At 44.5% G+C, this 18,271-nt stretch overlaps 1 protein-coding gene across 1 annotated transcript in view; it reads left to right on the top strand.

Annotated features, from left to right (window-relative positions):
- RAB4A (RAB4A, member RAS oncogene family) overlaps positions 1 to 17,627 on the top strand; it is a 43,044-nt gene extending 25,417 nt beyond the window's left edge. The window contains exons 3-8 of the mRNA XM_064487856.1: positions 401 to 515; positions 4,434 to 4,496; positions 6,010 to 6,164; positions 7,909 to 8,004; positions 11,722 to 11,856; positions 16,185 to 17,627. Of these exons, the coding sequence (XP_064343926.1) occupies positions 401 to 515; positions 4,434 to 4,496; positions 6,010 to 6,164; positions 7,909 to 8,004; positions 11,722 to 11,837 (545 nt within the window). The 3' untranslated portion in view covers positions 11,838 to 11,856; positions 16,185 to 17,627. The remainder of the gene's footprint in view (positions 1 to 400; positions 516 to 4,433; positions 4,497 to 6,009; positions 6,165 to 7,908; positions 8,005 to 11,721; positions 11,857 to 16,184) is intronic.
- Positions 17,628 to 18,271: the final 644 nt, after the last annotated feature.

Raw genomic sequence — 18,271 nt, forward strand, 5'->3', positions numbered from 1 at the left:
CGAATAGTTAAAACCATTACTGGCCAAGTTGCAGGTCTGCCCCTGGGTGGTGAGGCCTCCACGTGGTGCCCAGGCTTCCGTGCAGCCGCCATTCATGAGAACCTTAACAGTGGACGGGGAGACACCATCTCCTGTGGTGTGGCCTCGTCCAAGCCCCGGCTTTAAAATACATGGTTTGTTTAGGATTTTTGAGGAAAGCTTTTATTGTCTCTTTAAGAACAGGGATTGTATGTGCTCTCTTTAAAAGAACAAGTACCTGTTATCATCTGACTGTTGGAGAAATGAATGGCTGAAGTAAATTGCATTTTCCATTGACTTAACTCTTGATTTTAATGTTACTCGTTTAAATCTGAGCCTGTTTCCTTAGTGTTCTAAAATGAAATTTCTTTCTCTTTTTCAGTCAAAGATGACTCAAATCATACAATAGGAGTGGAATTTGGTTCAAAGATAATAAACGTTGGTGGTAAATATGTCAAGTTACAGATATGGGACACAGCCGGCCAAGAACGATTCAGGTAGCTTTTTCTCTAAATTAAGAAAAATATTTGAAAATTGGGTTTGAAATAATCAGTTATATTCTCCTAATATATATATAGTCCTCCCCAACTCCCTCCCCTAGATTTTAGAAATTTTGCCTCTGGAAGCTATAAGACAAGCTAGAAGTCAGTTTTTCTCCATGCAGCACTGATTTATGAAAGAATGCATTAGAACCTCTTCCAAGTGAATGCGCCCTAATTTGGAGGCTAATTTATTCTTCGAGACTAGTGAGTGCATTAGGAGGGTGTGGCGTTGCCTGTTCCACACTGTACTTTTAGATTCAAATCAAAGCAAAATAGTAGCACAAACAATTCTTCTCTGCATTTTACTTTAAAAGGAGAATTTTTTAAAACTTCTTTGGGGGCTGGTTTTGTTTTACATTAAAACATTCCACAAAATATTCTCTCTTCTCTCCTCAACACTTTCATTGCACTATAGTCACCATCGATGTTTGCAATGATGGCCCCAGATCACTGCGGATAAGGTTACAGGTTTAATATTCTGTAAGTACTAAAGCAAGAAAGTAGATTAATATTTCAGTTGTGCTTTTTGAACAGATACCCAAAGTCAAGCAGAACAGATAGTCACAATTTCAAAATTCAGTTAAATAAAATTTAATCCCAGTGCAGGCATTTCATTTAAAGTCAGGTATATATTCTCTGCAGAAAGATGAATAGCCCCAAAGGAAAGGCTTAAGGATGCTAATATTTTGGTTTCCCCAGTGGAATAGCCCAATCTCTGTCTAGCCATTTCACGGTAAAGCCTCCAGCCCACACATAAAGGGGTGGGGTTTTTTTTAAGACTTTTATAATTCCTTGTTCTTGAATATAATTGATCAACCAAGGATCACCAGACACTTGAAGGAAGTTTTTAAAATAAAAGAAAGAGCCCAAAATAAAGAAAATAGAAACTTCCAGGGAATAGGAGAAAACTAAAACTACAAAAGAGCGATCAAATAATATATTAAGTAGAGTAATGATCTTCCTGAAAGTTAAACAGCAAACTTGAGATGGGAAGGGGAGGAAACAACAAAGAATCATCCAGAACTAATTCAGGAGGTCCAATGCCTGACTAATTAGGCATTCCCGAAGAAGGGAAAACAGAGGAAACACTAAAAGAAACAATTAAAGAAAATTTTCCACTGAAGGAATGAGATTCCACATTTATTGGCCCACCTTGCACCAAATACAGATGAATGGGAGAAATTCCAGACAGGGGTGTGCCATGTAAAATTTCAGAGCATTATGGATAAAGCGAAGATACGGAAAGACTCCAAGAGGCCAAAACAATCCCAATAAAGGATCAGGCATGGACTGTTCAACAGCAGCATTTGGAAGCTAGAAGATAATTGAAGCATCACCTTCAAACCTCAACATGAAAAAATTTTTTTCCAGCCTAAAATTGGAAACTTGGCCAAACTATCCATTAGGTGTGAGAAGAAGAATCAGAATATCTTCAGTTATGCAAGAACGGGAGAGAATTGTTGTATTCTTTCTTAGAAACTTCAGGAAGCCACACCTCACCAACACAGGGGAGAAAGCCAGAGAGGGAGAAAGCAGCCCTGGGACCCGGCCCTGCAGGACGGGGAGGCAGCAGGGGCAGGCGCCACAGGCCGGTGCCTCTCTGATGCTTCTTCTCTGGGAGCTGGAGCTAAAATAGAGAAGAGTTGCCTCCTACTACATGTGGAAAAGACCTGCCCCCGGGGGGTCCCTAGGGGAGAGCTGACAGCTGGCCCCCCTCACCCCGCTGCTCTGCCCTCTGCGGTAGCGTCTGTAAGGAGACGGGGGAACGCTTCGAGCCTGGGAAATTTAAGGGCTAAAAAGTAAATTTAAAAATAGCTGCCCTTTTCAAAATATCAAAGAATAATGAGCAATTCTGTTTGTTTTCTGTAAGTTCCACGGTTTTCTTTTTCCCCAGAGGTAGGCACTGTTTGTTTCTTTGGTGCCTGTTTTTCTTTTTTTTTCTTTTCTTTTTTTTACCTTTTTGTTGAAGTGTAGTTGATGGTGGTGCCTCTTATCTGACCCCAGGTGAGTGGCCTTTTTCCACACCACTCTGTGACCGACAGCCCACTTCGATGCTGACGGTACCCGGAGTGAGCACCAGACGCCGCAGGTTCAGGGCTCAGGCCCCCGACTGTCCGCCCTGCACACACCGGTCACTCTCGCGTCTGCCCAGCAGTCAGTGAATTCAGGGCTTCCACGGCCCTGCCCCCAGGCTCCCAAATTCACTGGAACGACTCACAGAGCTCAGGAAAGCACCGCATTCGATGTTACCAGTCTATTATAAAGGGTGCAAGTCACAAATGGCCAAATGGAAGAGGTGCAGACGGCATGGGTGTGGGGACCCAGCGCTGGGCTCCCCGCCCTCTCCGCACCGCCATGTGCTCACGAACTCGGAAGCTGTCTGAGCCCCACTGCCTAGGGCCTCTTACGGAGGTTTCGGACTGCAGACATGATCGATTAAAGCGGTTGAGTCACTGACCATTGCCCCATTCCGGAGCACAGGAGCCTTGTAGACCTTGAGGAGGACTTTTGTTGCTCTGGAGGTCGCAAGTGACAGCGGGGACACCAGCTGTAGGAGCCTGCAGGGGTCCAGGCAGAGAGCTGGTGGCGTGGATTAGGACAGTGCTGGTGAGGATGGAGAGACATGTACATTGTGGGGCATGAACAGTTGGTGAGACAGGTCAGGACCTGATGGACTCAGTATAGAGATGGGCATGAAGAGGCGTGGAGGCTCCGAGCAGAGATTATAAACAGATTATAAACAGAGTGGATGGTGGGACCTCCTCACCCCTCACCCCACCCCCCGCCAGGAGGGACCTGAAGGCTGGGAACCAGGGTTCTCTCTTACAGGTGTTCATCATGTGGTCACATGGAGATGCTGGGGTAGCAGCGGTTGGATCTTACAGATGTAGTCTGAGCTGAGGATTAAATCTGAGTCAGGACTGTTGGTAGACAAGAGAGCCAGAGCCCAGCCCTGGGGAAGGAACTCTGGTACCAACAGGGCAGATTCAGAGGAATGATTCAGCGTAGCTGGTGAGAGAGGAGGAGGCCGGGAGAGAGGGGGCTGCAGCAGCGGAGCGGGGCGGACAGGTGCACTGGGTCTGGACCCACAGAGCTGCGTGACCTGGACCAGCTGTGTGGGAGGAGCGGCAAGGCAGGGCGGCGGTGGGGGGAATAGGAAGGGAGGGGCACTGGTCAGGCAGCTCTGGGGAAGGTTGGGTGTCAGAAAGAGAAAGCGATGGAACAGTAGCGGGGGATCAAGCCTCCTACTTTGTTCTTTAAGGTGGGAGGTGCCGGAGCAAATTTGATTTTGCTAGTGGGAAAAATGTAATGAACCAGGGAGGGATTCGTGCTGCAGGGGAGAAAATGTGTTACTGAAAGAAAAATCCTGGAAATTGTGGACCCGGACAAGATACATTTGGGCACTGTAGAAACAGGTGAGGGGCGAGAGGAAGGTCACGCAGGGCAGCGCGGCTGTGGAGTCCGGGAGGAGGTCCCCTCTCCCCGGGGGGAAGACACAGGACCCCCGCGCCAGCAGAGGGGGACTGCCGAGCGCCCAGGGCCCACTCAGCTTCTGAGAGGGCTCCCTCTCTGCCCGCCCTGTAAGTTCTCAAAGATGCCCTTGGCTCTGCGGAAGAGCTTCATCCACCCTTTAGGGAATATCATACTTGTCCCAGCTGGACGTCCCCACCTCCCTGCCATTTCTGTGACACGATTTCAGGTGGAATAGCTCATCATGCATACTTTCAGGTGACCCTGAATCATTTCTCTGAAAGCAACGTCTGCCCCTGTACTGTGGTTTTCAAGGCAAAAACAGGTGCTTTCACACGAGCGGATGGTGCTCAGGAGTCCAGGCTCTGGCTGGTTGAAAGTAAAAGCGTGTAACTCTTCCAGGTCTGTGACGAGGAGTTACTACAGAGGTGCAGCGGGGGCCCTCCTTGTCTACGACATCACCAGGTAACAAGCCCCCGGAAGAGGCGCCGCCTCTGCTCCCTGGGTCCGCGCCTCCCTGCAGGGGATGCTTTGTGCATCAGCAGTGGGGGGGGTGGGGGGCGGCGGGCATGGCTGGGGGTCCAGAGCCCCACAGCCCTTTCACGGGGAGTCTTGGAGGTTCTTGGACCCGCCACTACTTTACCACGTAAAGAAGGATGTCCCCAAGGTTTTAGATGAAGCATCCATGGTGTTTCACTGTGTTTCTTAACATGATGTTTTGACACTGAAGGCTTGCAAAAAAACCCCAAAGAACAAACAAAAGAACTTAGAGTTTTCCTTTGTGGTAAATCATTAGAAGTAATTGCCGTCCATCAAGCACAGGCTCTAGGTCACGTCTGGTCACTGTGTGGCGTCCTCAGACAGGGCACTCTGACTGGACTTGAGCTTCCTTGTCTGTGGAGTAATGATGATCGTGTGAGACTCGTGAGGCTGCTGGGCGGTCAAGTTGGTTAGTATAAAGCTCTTGGCACACAGAAGGATCTGAGTGCACTGTCCTGTGTGTAGCCATCACCGCAGCTATCGCAAATTAAATTAAATTAAATTTTCAGCTGCCTGGTCTCACTTGCCCCATTCCCAGTGCTCAGAAGTCACCTGCGGCTGGTGGCCGCTGTATTGGACAGTGCAGGTCATAGAAGGTCCCCGTCCTCGAAGGAATCCCATCAGTCTGTGCTGATCTCAGTGTTCGCCAGCACCACCTCTGAAACGTCAACTGAACTGTGTCATCTGGGGGCTCCTTCTGGGAAGACGCTTGTGAGAGGGCGTCTGTTGCACACCCGGCCTGTATTCAGAATGAGGGGCTCTGGCGAGGAGGCGGGCAGCCCTGCCGCCCTTGCCTGGGGGTGAGGGGCTCCGCCTGCCCGCGTGTGAGGCCGCCCCGTCAGAGTGTGCCAGCAGAAGAAACTGGCCCTAGACAGATGAGGGCCGAGAACGGTCCTGAAGGCGGACGGACCTGGTCAAATCCTGGCTCTGCCACTGGCCCAACGTGTGACTTTGGGCAACTTAGTTTCTTTGGGCCTTGGGAGTCTCAGAGAAAAGGGAGATAATGAGAATCTATGCCATAGAGTCCCTTACCAAGAATCCAGGTGATAACTTCCTGGGAAACAAGGTACCAGCAGGTTGCAGGGATTCACTGAGTGGCAGAGGCGAGCTCTCAGGTGTCCCTCATCACCTTGCATGTACTGAGAGCTCCATAAATACTGTAAAATGAAGGGAGCAACTTCTGTTTCCTTTTGTACCCCGGCTGGGCAAACAACAGACCGCAAGCTGTCAGACTCCCCGTCTCATTCTCCTGGAAACAAAGTGAAACAAACGGTGTGGGTGTGGAGCACACTCGGGGCATTCCGGTTGTCTGAGTTCCCTTCAAGGTTGCTGGCGTCGCCCCACGTGTTTGAAAGTGGTGTGAGTAGTGTGAGTGCCTGGAAAGAGTTGCTAGCTTTATAAAATACATGTACTATTTCCACAATCTTATATTACGCAGCCGAGAAACCTACAATGCGCTTACTAATTGGTTAACAGATGCCAGAATGCTAGCGAGTCAGAACATCGTGATCATCCTCTGTGGGAACAAGAAGGACCTGGACGCCGATCGGGAAGTCACTTTCTTGGAAGCCTCCAGATTTGCTCAAGAGAACGGCAAGTGACCTCTCACCTGTTACCTCTACTGGAGTTTTAAGATGAAACTATATTTAGGAAATGTGGAACTTCCTCTTGTTCTTACTGTAAATTTAGACTTATTTAGTATATTTTCGCTGTATTGCATTCTGCCTACAAAAGTTACTATAATGATAAAAGCAGATGTCTTAGTGTTCTGCAATGACTTTTCAGTCTAGGATTTCTGAATGTTACAGGTCTTGGTTTCAAGTGAAATTTATCACAGTAATTTTCAAAGGCCTTAATCAGATGGTGTCATCTTTCTTTTTTAATTTTTTTTGAATGGGGAAGGTAATTTCATATTTATTTCTTTGTTTATTTTTTTAAACGGAGATACTAGGAATCGAACCCAGGACCTTGTGCATGCTAGACATGCACTTTGCCACTAAGCTGTACCCTCCCCCCAATGTCATCTTTTTAAAATGTGATTTGAAGCTAAGTTGGTGAAATACTAGATCTAAATAGAAAGGGAAGCAGTAGAAGAAATACTGGACTTACTGGCTTTATTTTACTACATTAATTTTAAGTCATTTGGCTATAGTTGCCTTTGAAACTTGTCTGAATTTCTCTATGGAATACATTAGAGTGATACATAAAATTAATAGTTGCTTATAGATAGCAGAGTAAGAATTCAGACATTTTAAAATTACTTTAATCTTTAGAACCAGTCAAGAACTAAAAATATCCTGATATCAATTTTTAACTGGACTCGGGCTGCCAAATTATACTCTCGCAGATTAACTGGTTTTCTGCTAAGAAAATTAACACGTGGGATAAAAACATGAGTTTACAGAAACAGACTCACAGACATAGTAAATAATCTTATGGTTACTGGGGGAAAAGGGGTGAGAAGGAATAAATTTGGGAGTTTGAGATTTGCAAATGTAAGCCATTATATATAAAAACAGATTTTAAAAAACCAAATTTCTTCTGTGCAGCACAAGAAAGTATATTCAATATCTTGTAATAACCTTTAATGGAAAAGAATATGGAAACGAATATATGCATGTATATATATGCATGACTGGGACATTTGTGCTGCACGCCAGAAATTGACACATTGTAACTGACTGTACTCCAGTAAATTTAAAAAAAAAGAGTTTGTAAAGAAGCTATTTAGAAGCATGCAAGCTTAGAATATTGAAGCTCAAAAGGAGTTTATCTGTCATTTAAATGAACCTGATCTTTACAAGTAAGAAACAAGCGTCTAGGGAGCTTGTGTTTGCTCACAAAAGCAAGGAGAGTGGGCTTTGTACCGGGTGAGTGACCATCTGATGGTCAGAAGAGCGTTTGTTCATACAACATTCCTTCACTGTGAGGACGTCACACGGCCACGTAGTCCCCCCAGAGTGTGAGCTCCTGTAGGTTGTATTTGTGGTGACGTGAAGGTGATTGGAGAAGGAAGTTGCTAGTTTATTTCATATCGACCCCTGGGCGGTTTCAGCCAGCTTGCTTCCTTACTCAGCGTTGCTGCCTGCTTAGTTTCTTCAAAAGCTTTAAGTGCTGGCACAAGATACTGGTTACTTTTTGGGAAAAGTTAGAATTCTTCTAATATTTAAAAACATTTTTGACATTTATTGATTTTATATTTGCAGAAATAATGGTTTTAAGTAATAATTCTATTTCGCCCGCTATTCCAGGAGAATACTAAACAGGCTGTTATTAATTGAATAGTTGTGGTTGTCTTCTAAATATGGCTTCATCTTTTGTTTGATGTCAATTTTAGAGCTGATGTTTTTGGAAACAAGTGCCCTCACAGGGGAGAATGTAGAAGAGGCCTTTGTACAATGTGCCAGAAAAATACTTAACAAAATTGAATCAGGTAAAACACTTTCCATTCATAAACTTTTCTTCAGCATCTTTCACTCCCTGGCTCAATAGTATCCATTTTCAGTATTTCCAGGAGCAATTTGGTCAAAGAATGTTCTCTCTACACCTGCCAACCTACAGTTGCCAGTTATGGGTTTGAAGGTCTTGTCCACGTGGCTGAGGGGAGAGCCCACCCCTCTCTTCCAGTGGCTTCCTCAGTCCCACTGATGCAGGGGGCGGGCCTTCAGGGTGTCAGGCTGTGTTTGCTTTTAGAACCACAGCCTTTTTTGTATCCATCACTTAAGGAAGACTGGACCTTTGTCCCCGCGCTTGCAACACCTCGCTGGCTTCGCTGGGCCAGTGGTCGTGTGTCATGGCGGGGGGGTGAGCTGTGTGATGTTAAGTGAGTTACAGGTACATTGCATGACGATGCTGGCTGTGGATGGGGCATTGTGGAGAATTTTTTTTTTCTTTGGTGGAGGTAGTTAGTTTACTTGTTTACTTATTTTTGGAGGAGGTACCAGGGATTGAACCCAGGACCTCATGCGTGCTGAGCATGCGCTCTACCACTTGAGCTATACACCCTCCCCACCGAGAATTTATTTCTGAAGCTAACCGAGCATACCTCAGTAGTACTCTGTCTCATTACTGTTGTATTTGTTGCTTCAGTAAAAATGAATTTAAAATAACCCTGATTTAGGCAGCTGACAAAATAATATGTAGTTGTCACTTATTAAAGCTGATTTTTATTTAAATATCACCAAAATTGTATGTGGACATTCAGTTTTTAATTGATTCATTCAAATATCTGAATGCGTATTCTTTATCAGGTCCAGGGATACAAAAATGAATTTAATCACAATCCTTGCCCTCAAGAAACTGTCTTTCATGGGAAACAATCAAAAGATAATTCTAATACCGTGTGGTTGATACGAAAATTGAGCAGTGCGTGGGATCTGGGGTCACACAAGGACGGGGAACCTGCCTGTCCAGGAGATGGTGTCAGGAGGGGCTTCCGGAAGGAGGTGGTGACTGAGCTCGGGCTTTTGAAGTGTGAGGAGGGGCCGGGCAAGGGGGTGAGGAGGAGGGTTAGACCCCAGAGGGCCTAGCATGAGGGCCTAGCATGAGTTGAGATTGGGATAAAAGTTGAAGGAACAGAAGGACCCGGCGGGGAATGGTGGGAAGGAGGATCGGAGAGAGGCAGCAGCCAGGCCAGTGATAGTGACCCGGGGTCTGGAACTCGACCTTGTGGGCGACTGACTCCCCACCCTGGCCAAACGCTTGAGTCATTGGGGTGCATGAAAATTTGAATTCCAGGGCCCACTTCCAAGATGCAGAGTTAATTGGGCTGACATACGGTCAAGGCATCAGCATCTTTAAAAGCTTCCTCACGTGACTGATCCTGGTGTCCATTGAAGCCTGAGAGCCCCTGCTGTGGGGGCGGGAAGCCCCAGGGGTGGTCGGCAGCGAGTGACGTGGTCAGGGTGTGACTGGAGACAGATCGTGGTAGGCGGTTCTGTCAAGGACAGACTGAAGGAATAACAGGGCTGATGGCCAGGGTACCGATGAGGGCGTGTTTGAGAACTCCAAAAACCGATGACCGATGAAAGCCTTGACAAGGATGTGGAAGTAGAGATGAAGAGATACAGATGGATTTAGGAAGAATTTTGGCGGGGGCATCATGATGGTCAGTAAACAGCAAAGCAGGGCAGTTGACCTTGGGGAGGAGAGAGAAGTGGGGGCAGGAAGGGAGGAGGAGCCACACTTGAGGTCACATTTGAGTAACTCAGTAAAGAGATGGCAAAGCCAGAGGATAAGTCAGTTCCAGGGAATAAAGGTGGTTCTGTGTGGGGCATGTTCCCTTGGTGATCTCACTGGAACAAACACGTGGAGGTGTCTGGTCAGCTTTGGGGAGAATTCCGGGCTGCCGGTACCCATTTGGGAGCCATCAATACATGGGACTAGTTGAGACTCTGGGAGGAATGTGGTCACCCAGAGAGCAATGGAGACAGAAGAGCGGTGACCCAGAGCGAGACCCCGGAGAATGAGGATGAAGGAGAGAAGGATGGAAAAGGTCAGAGATGTGTGACAACAGCCAGGAAGGTGGGTGTCACTTCAGCCGAACTTGAGCCAAAGGATCGTTCGTTACCACATGCAATAAAGTCTCATCAGCTAAGACCTGAGCTGAAAAATATCCCTTGGGGTGGGCAGGAGGAGGCCACCGGTCATCTTTGCCAGCAGAAAGATGAAGGTAGAGGACAGAGAGCAACTGAGCGCAAGGAGGCGGTGAGGAGGCAGGAAGTGTTGGCCCCGCCCTGGAGGACGAGGGTGCAGGTGGTTAACTCAAAGTGAGAGGTTCCAGTAAGGGAAGAAGTTATGAAGATGCTGGGAGAGGAGAGAGGCAGGGAAAGGAGGGAAGGGCGGGAGGGGGGCTGACAGAAGCGGGGGCCGGGAGAGGTACCCGGGAGAGCCTAAGGCCCAGACAGAGGGCTGGTCTCTGCAGGAGGAGGGACTCTGCATCCCTCTGTGCTCTTTTGATCTGAAGACAACAATAAAAAACCTACTCAGCTTGGTACAACACTGATTTTTAAAGACTCTAGCATAAATGGTTATCATTAAAATTGGCAAGGTCTTGAGTAGTAGTAAGCTCAGCATGAGGTTTCATTTGAACGACCTTCCTACTTGAATATTGCATCTGTGAAAATCATGCATGGAAGTGAGCTCACACAAAACGTTCGAGATCTTTTTCTTCTGGTGTCATCAAAATCATAATGACATCTGGTGAAAAACTGTAAGAATATAAATTAGAATTCTTCAGTAGTACTTTTTAATTTTAAATTTCTAAATAGGCAGTATATTCACATGATTCAAAAACCATTGCTTTTTCTCCCCCGTTTTTTAAACAAAAGTTAGCATACTATAAATTCTGCCTTTACTATACCTACCGATCATTACAATTCAGTATGCAGAGACTTCCATCCACAGATACATGCTGACACACACATATACACGGTGTGTGTGTACTGTTCAGTTGTGTGTAGTGCCGTAATGTATTTAAGCAGTCTGCTTTGGACATTTGGGTTGTTGCCAGTGTTTTGGTGTCACAAACAACATGGCAGTAAATGACCTTTTTTATGTATCATTTCACCTGCGTGTGACTGTGTGTGTAGGGTAAATTCCCAGAAATGGAATTGCTGAGTCAAAGAACATAAGCATTTGGAATCTAGGTAGAGCCCGTCAGATTCCTCCGATCAGGACTATAGCAATTTATCGCCCCACTGGTAATGAATGAAGGTGTTTATTTCACTGAAGCCATGCCTTCGGGGTTTGTTATCATACTCTGGCTTCTACCAGTCTCATAAGTGAAAAATGGTATTTTTGTGGTTTAATTCTTAAATTAGTCTTTGTATACATAATATGTTCACATAATTCCAAGTTCAGAAAGTACAGAAGAGGATACAGTGAAACTCACCCTCCATTCCCCCGTCTCCTGTCCCCTAAGCCATCTAGAACTCTTTCTTGAAGTCAGCCATAATTATCAGTTCTTTATGTATGTATCCTTCCAAAGATGTGTTTATGCCCTCACAAGCAAACGTGTACATTTTTTTTCCTCTTTATGCAAAATTGTGGTGTCTGTACGCAGTGTTCTGCACTTTGCTTTTTTCACTGAATGTGTTCTGGGGCTCACAGAAACATGAAAACTTTTTCTAAAGACTTGCTTGGTCCTCAGGTGAGCTGGACCCAGAACGAATGGGCTCAGGTATCCAGTACGGAGATGCGGCCTTGAGGCAGCTTCGGTCCCCACGCCGCGCACAGGCCCCGAGCGCTCAGGAGTGCGGCTGTTGAAGCAGCGTGGGAGCGCCAGGTAGGTGCCACCTCGCAGTGTCCCTGCTGCCCCCGGCCTCGCGCTCTGGTCACCGCCTGGAGCTCTGCGGCTTTAACCGTGGGGGTTGCCATTGCTTTTTGCAGCAACATTATGGAAAGGAGAGGGGACTGCATACTTAAAAGTTAGATATTCTTAACAGCGAACTACACATTCTTCTCACGCTCACGTGGAACCCTTACCAAAATAGACCACCGTCTGGGCCATAAAACACACCAGAACAAATTTAAAAGAATAGAAATCATACAGTGTCTGCTCTCAGACCACAGTGGTATTAAACTAGAAATCAGCAACAGATAACTGGAAAATCCAAAATACGCAAGGGTTAAACAACACACTTCTTAATAACAGTGGTCAAAGAAAAAAATCTCAGTAGCAATATGAGAATATTTTGAATGAAAGGAAAAAACACAATTTATCGAAATTTGGGGCGAATTCAACAGAAACAGTGCTTAGCATGAAATACATAGCATTGAATACATATATTAGAAAAGAAGAAAGATCTAAATGTAATCATCTAAGTGTCCACCATAGAAAACCAGAAAAAGAAGAGCAAATTAAATCCAAAGTAGGCAGAAGAAAAGAAATAGTAAGAATTAGAAATGAATGAAATTGGGGGAGGGTGTAGCCCAAGTGGTAGAGCACGTGCCTAGCACGCAGGAGGGCCTGGGTTCAGTCCCCAGTGTCTGCTCTAAGAATAAATAAACCTAATGCCCTCCCCCCAGCCAAAATAAAATAATTAAATAATACAATAATAAATACATAGATTTTTTTTTTCAATGAATGAAATTAAAACCAGGAGATCAACAGAGAAAAATCAATAAAACCAGAGCTGGTTCTTTCAGAAAGACCAATAAAATCAATAAGACTCTAGCCAGGCTAAGGAAAAAAGAGATAAATTACTAATATCAGAAATGAAAGAGGGGACATCATAGCAGATTCTATGAACATTAAAAGGAAAGAAAAGGACTACTGTGAATAACTCTGTGCCCAATCCTTCAAAGACACAGTTGGCCAAAACTCACACAAGGAGAAGCAGACAAGGTGAATAGGCCTCTATCTATTAAAGAGAGTGGGCCGGTAATTAATGACCCCCCAGAACGGAAAGCGCCAGGCCCACGTGGGCCACTGGCGAGCTCTATCAAGCACTGAAGGAAGAAAGTACATCCGTTTTCTGCCGTCTCTTTCACAGAACGAAAGCAGCACAGGGAGCCAGGTTCTCCCTAACACACTCTGTGAGCCCAGAATCACCTTCATTCCCAAACCAGGCCAAGACAGTACGAGAAAAGAAAACTTCACGCCAGTATCTCCCATGAACATAGGTGCAAAAATCTTCAACAAGGTACTAGGTTGAATCCAACAATGTACACAAAGAATTACATACCACTCCCAAGGGGGATTTGTCCCAGGCGTGGAAGGCTGGTTCAGCATTCCAGAATCACTTAGTGTGATTCACGGCATCAACAGGTTCAAGAACAAAAACCATATGGTTACATCAAGAGATGCAGAAAAGTCATTGGGCAAAATCCAACATCCATTCATGATGAAATCTCTCAGTAAACTAGGAACAGAGGGGAATCTGTCCAACTCGACAAAGAAAATTACAAAAAACCTACTGCTAACATCATACTTAATGGTGAGAATGTGGACGCTTTCCTATTAATATCAGGTACAAGGCAAGGATGTCCCCTCTCACTATTTCTCTTGAAAATCATACTGGAAGTTCTAGCCATTGCAATGAGAAAAGGAAATAAAAAGTATGCAGATTGGGAAGGAAGAAATTAACTTTGTTGCAGATGACATGAATATCTATGCAGAAAATCCTAAAGAATCCACAAACTCCTATGTAAGTGATTATTTAGCACACTTGCAGGATACAAAGCTAACATATAAAAGCTCATTGCTTTTCTATATACCAGCAATGAACAAGTGCAATTTGAAATTAAAAAAACACAATACCATTTACATTAGCGCCCCCCAGAAAGGAAATACTTAGGTAGGACTCTGACAATATATGAGGAAAACCAAACTGATTCTAAAGTTTACGTGGAGAGGAGGCAAAAGAACCAGGATAGCCAACACAGTGCTAGAAGAACAACGTTGAAGGACCGTCACTACGCAACTGTAACACACTGTAAAGCTGCAGTAATCAAGGCGGTGCGGTGTCAGTGAAGTAACAGACGCGTAGCTCAGTGGGACGGCACAGAGGGCCCAGAGGTACAGCCACACGCACACGGCCAGCTGATGCTTGATAAAGGGGCAACGGCATACAATGGAGCAAAAATAGTCTTCTTAATAAATGGTGCTAAAACAAGTCATACACCAAAAAATATATATATAGATATATACCAGACCTTATATCCTTCACAAAAAATAACTCAGAATGGATCATAGACCTAAATGTAAAATACAAAACTCCTAGAAGTTAAAATAGGACAAAATGTAGGTGACCTTGGGTATGGTGCGGACTTCTTAGATACAACACTAAAGACACGATCCGTGAAATAAATAATGGATAAGCTAGACTTCATGGAAAGTAAAAACTTCCGCTCTGCAAAAGACAGTGTCAAGAGAGTTAGAAGACAAGCTACAGACGAGGAGAAAATATTTGCAAAAGACATACCTGATAAAGGACTGCTATCCAAAATATACGGGGAACTCTTAAAACTCGACAGTAAGAAAACAAACAACCCAGTTTAAAGATGGGCTAAAGATCTTAACAGACCCTCACCAAAGAACATACCCAGATGACAACAACTGTCTGAAAGGAGGGTCCACATCATATGTCACCAAAGAAAAAGCAAATTAAAACAATGAGATCCCACTTCAAACCTATTAGACTGGCCCAAATCCAGTACACTGCCAACACCAAATGCTGGTGACCACGTGGAGCAGTGAGAATTCTCGCTCACTGCTGGTGGGAATGCAAAATGGTACAGACACTTTGGAAGACAGTTGGGCATTTCCTTATAAAACTAAACATATCCCTACTGTATGAGGCAGTAGTCTCACTCCTTGGTATTGACCCAGAGGAGCTGAAAACTTACGTCCACCCAAAAACCTGCACACAGATGTTTACAGCAATATTCGTAATTGCCAAAACTTGCAAGCAACCAGGATGTCCTCAGAAGGCAAATGAATAAACTGTGGTACATCTAGAGAATGGAGTATTTTTCAGCACTAAAGAGAAATGAGGTATCACGCCATGAAAAGACATGGAGGAACCATCAGTACTTGTTACTAAGATAAAGAAGCCAACCTGAGAAGGCTACATACTGTATGATTCCAACTGTATGACATGGGAAAAGGCAAAACTATAGAGAAAGTGAAAGGACCAGAAGTGCCAGGGGTTGGGGATGGGAGGGGTGAGTAGGCAGAGCACAGAGGATTTGGGGGACAGTGAAAGTACTCTGTATAATACTGTAATGATGGATATGTGTCATCACACATTTGTCCAAACCCATGGACATCCAACACCAAGAGTGAACTGTATGTAATTCAACTATGGATTTGGGGTGATTATGGTGCATCAGTGTAGGTCCATCGCCTGTAACAAACACATCAATCTGGTGGGGTTCTTGATAATAGGGGAAGCTACTTATGTGTGAGGGGAGGGGGTACATGGGAAATCTATGTGCTTTTCCAGCCTCAATTTTGCTTTGAACCTAAAATGCTCTTAAAAAAAAAAAAAATCCTAAAGCAACCAGTGAAATCACACAACAGAGAGTTTGGGCTGTTAAGCCAACATGGGAATTAAAATGGAATAAACACCTGATTAATCTAAATAATTCAAGAGTAGGCAGAAAAAGAGAGGGGGGAAAGCTTAAAGAACAGGTGGGAAAAATACAAAACAGTAAGCAAAATGCTGGATTAAACCCAGCCTCGCCAGTTAAAAAGGCAGTTACATACTCTGCTTGGACTATTTATAGGAAATCCTTATGTTCTTGCTCTGAAAGAAGGGAGAGGTGGTAGCTGATGGGAGTGACTGAGTCAGACATTCCTCTGGCTCTTCTGCCTTAATGGAAGTGAGGAGTCTTCCTTGCGTTAACTGAAGTCTAAACGAATGTGCCTGTAGCTCAGGCTCATTTATAAAAATTGCAGATGGAGATTTTAACTTTGTAAAGCTGCCTCCTTTTCCCGGTTTACCACAGTGGACCTTGTATGTGTGGTCAACATTATCTAACAGGCATAGGTAAGTTTAAATAAAAGCTGGCAGCAGTCCCTGATGAATTCCCTTTGTGACTATAAGCTGTGTTTGCTTGTACATTTATTGTCATGCATATTTCTAAATTATTCTTAATATTTTTTAGGTGTTCAGACAGTGGTATTTGGGACACAATTGTTGGAGCTTGAAGAAGAAGTTTTTTACCACCATCTTTTTCTACTTTATACAGAAGTAGATCTTTGTGCGAAAAAAATCATTTGGGGTGTTATGCAAGCTAGTAGATGTGGTACAGCAAACCGTATAATAAATCCAGGTCACTGGACAAGACCATTAAGTGTGTACATGTATGTAAAAATGTTCCGTTCTGTATTCTCCCTTCCACCTTTGGTTTGACTCCTGGCTCTGTACTGTATATATGCTAGTCCAGTACGTCTCCACAGCATGGTTTCTGATGTATGATATGATAAAAAGTTGCATTGATGCAATCTAATATTTTATTTTTTTTAATCATATGAACTAAAATCTGTTAACTGTGAGGTGTGCTTCGATCATCAAGTCGATTATATTGCACAGTTGGTTCTATTTGTAACCTGATACTCAGAAACTGGCAATTGGTGGCCAGTGCAGTGCTTAGCTAATTCCGTTGACCACAGTCCACAAGGCGTTTACGTGAGCTACACTTGAAATATTAGATCGGTAGTTACTCACAGGCTGAAATAAAATGAAGCATGGAGTTTTCCCATGAGCCTTACATGCTCCTGATTTTAAGGCATCTTCATCCAGATCAGTTCAGTAAGTCCAGCTGGGTACCCGCTCTGTCTTAGGCGCCGTGATCAGCAGCGAGGACTCGGTACCTTTAACCAAGCTTACGAGGCAGCCGACGCTACTCTCAGTGGCTGGTAAATGCAGTAGATAAACCACGCCACTGGGAGCTGCTGGCCTGTTCCCGGCTTGCTGAGCTGTATGGTCTCCCTGTCAGAAAACACGCTGTTGGCCACTGTGCTTTTTCTGGGATCCAGTATTAGAGCATCACTGCCTCTTTTTCAGTCTTTTATCGTTTTGTGTTCATTTTAAGGAAACCCACTAAATCAAGTTAATATCAAAGGGATGCCACTGAGGAATTCTGTATAGCTGTTGCTGAGTACTTAAATGCCTTACTACAGTTACCAAGTCGACCTGTTTTTAATTCACATGAGGTATATTGAAGTCTAATATATATTGTATTACAAAGACTTGTTCTAATGTCTTAAAATGTTAATGCAAAAAATATGTAATAGCACTTTTCTTTAAAGTTAAAATACAGTACTATTTAAAGCTGAAAGGTTAAAGAAAGCATTCTTCACCTTTTATATGTTCTTCCACTGTGACTTCTTAACTGCATAAATTCCATTACCTTTTCATTAGAAGCTGCCTGTTGCTTTTTAATTTGTTACTTTAATCAACAGAGCGCAGCGGCACGTAGACTCCGGGAAGTGACTGGATAAAAGCATCAGAATGTTGTCCTGTTAGGTATTTTAATTTTGCTTTTCTTCTGTCTTGAATATTGGATTTGGAGAAGTTAGAATATGAAGCAGGTTCTCAGACCGAACTACTCCTTGGACCTCACTGGGAGAACATTTCATTCGGTGTCTCATTGGCAGTAGGTCTGCAAGCCGCTCAGTTTCGAACAACTTTTTGCATGGGTTAGGAGCATGCCCAGTCGACCACATCAGTTTATTCAAAAGCAAACAAGTTTCAAATAAGATAAATGTTAAGTTGGTTTATAACGAGCCTGTTAATGAAACCACAGGTACTGCATATAATTCCATACCCCTTGACCAATAAAAGTTGCTAGAGAACCAAGCCGTGGTGGTTCTTATCAAGGCCTTCAGGGAAAATGGAAGAGGGGACATCACGTGGTATTGGTCCCTGGGGTGTTTTCCACCACCGCCAACCTGGCTCTGATTCTTCAGACACCAGATGGGTGTTCTGCGGTCCTCTTCTGACACAATCTACCTGGAGATGGCATCAGCTCCCGCAGGTTACAGGCTAAATCTGCACCCCCTCCACCCCCACCCCCACCACCAGACACACACATTTCAGGTGCCAATCACGAGTCCAGGTTGTCACCTGTGCTTCTGACCAACCAGCTGTAGATCAGACATTTTCATGAGCCCCTACCTGGGTTCAATTCACTTGCTAGAGCAGCTCACAGAACAAAGAGAAACAATTTACTTATGAGATCACTGGCTT

The sequence above is a fragment of the Camelus dromedarius genome, chromosome 8 (assembly GCF_036321535.1).
Source record: "Camelus dromedarius isolate mCamDro1 chromosome 8, mCamDro1.pat, whole genome shotgun sequence".
Taxonomy (NCBI): domain Eukaryota; kingdom Metazoa; phylum Chordata; class Mammalia; order Artiodactyla; family Camelidae; genus Camelus; species Camelus dromedarius.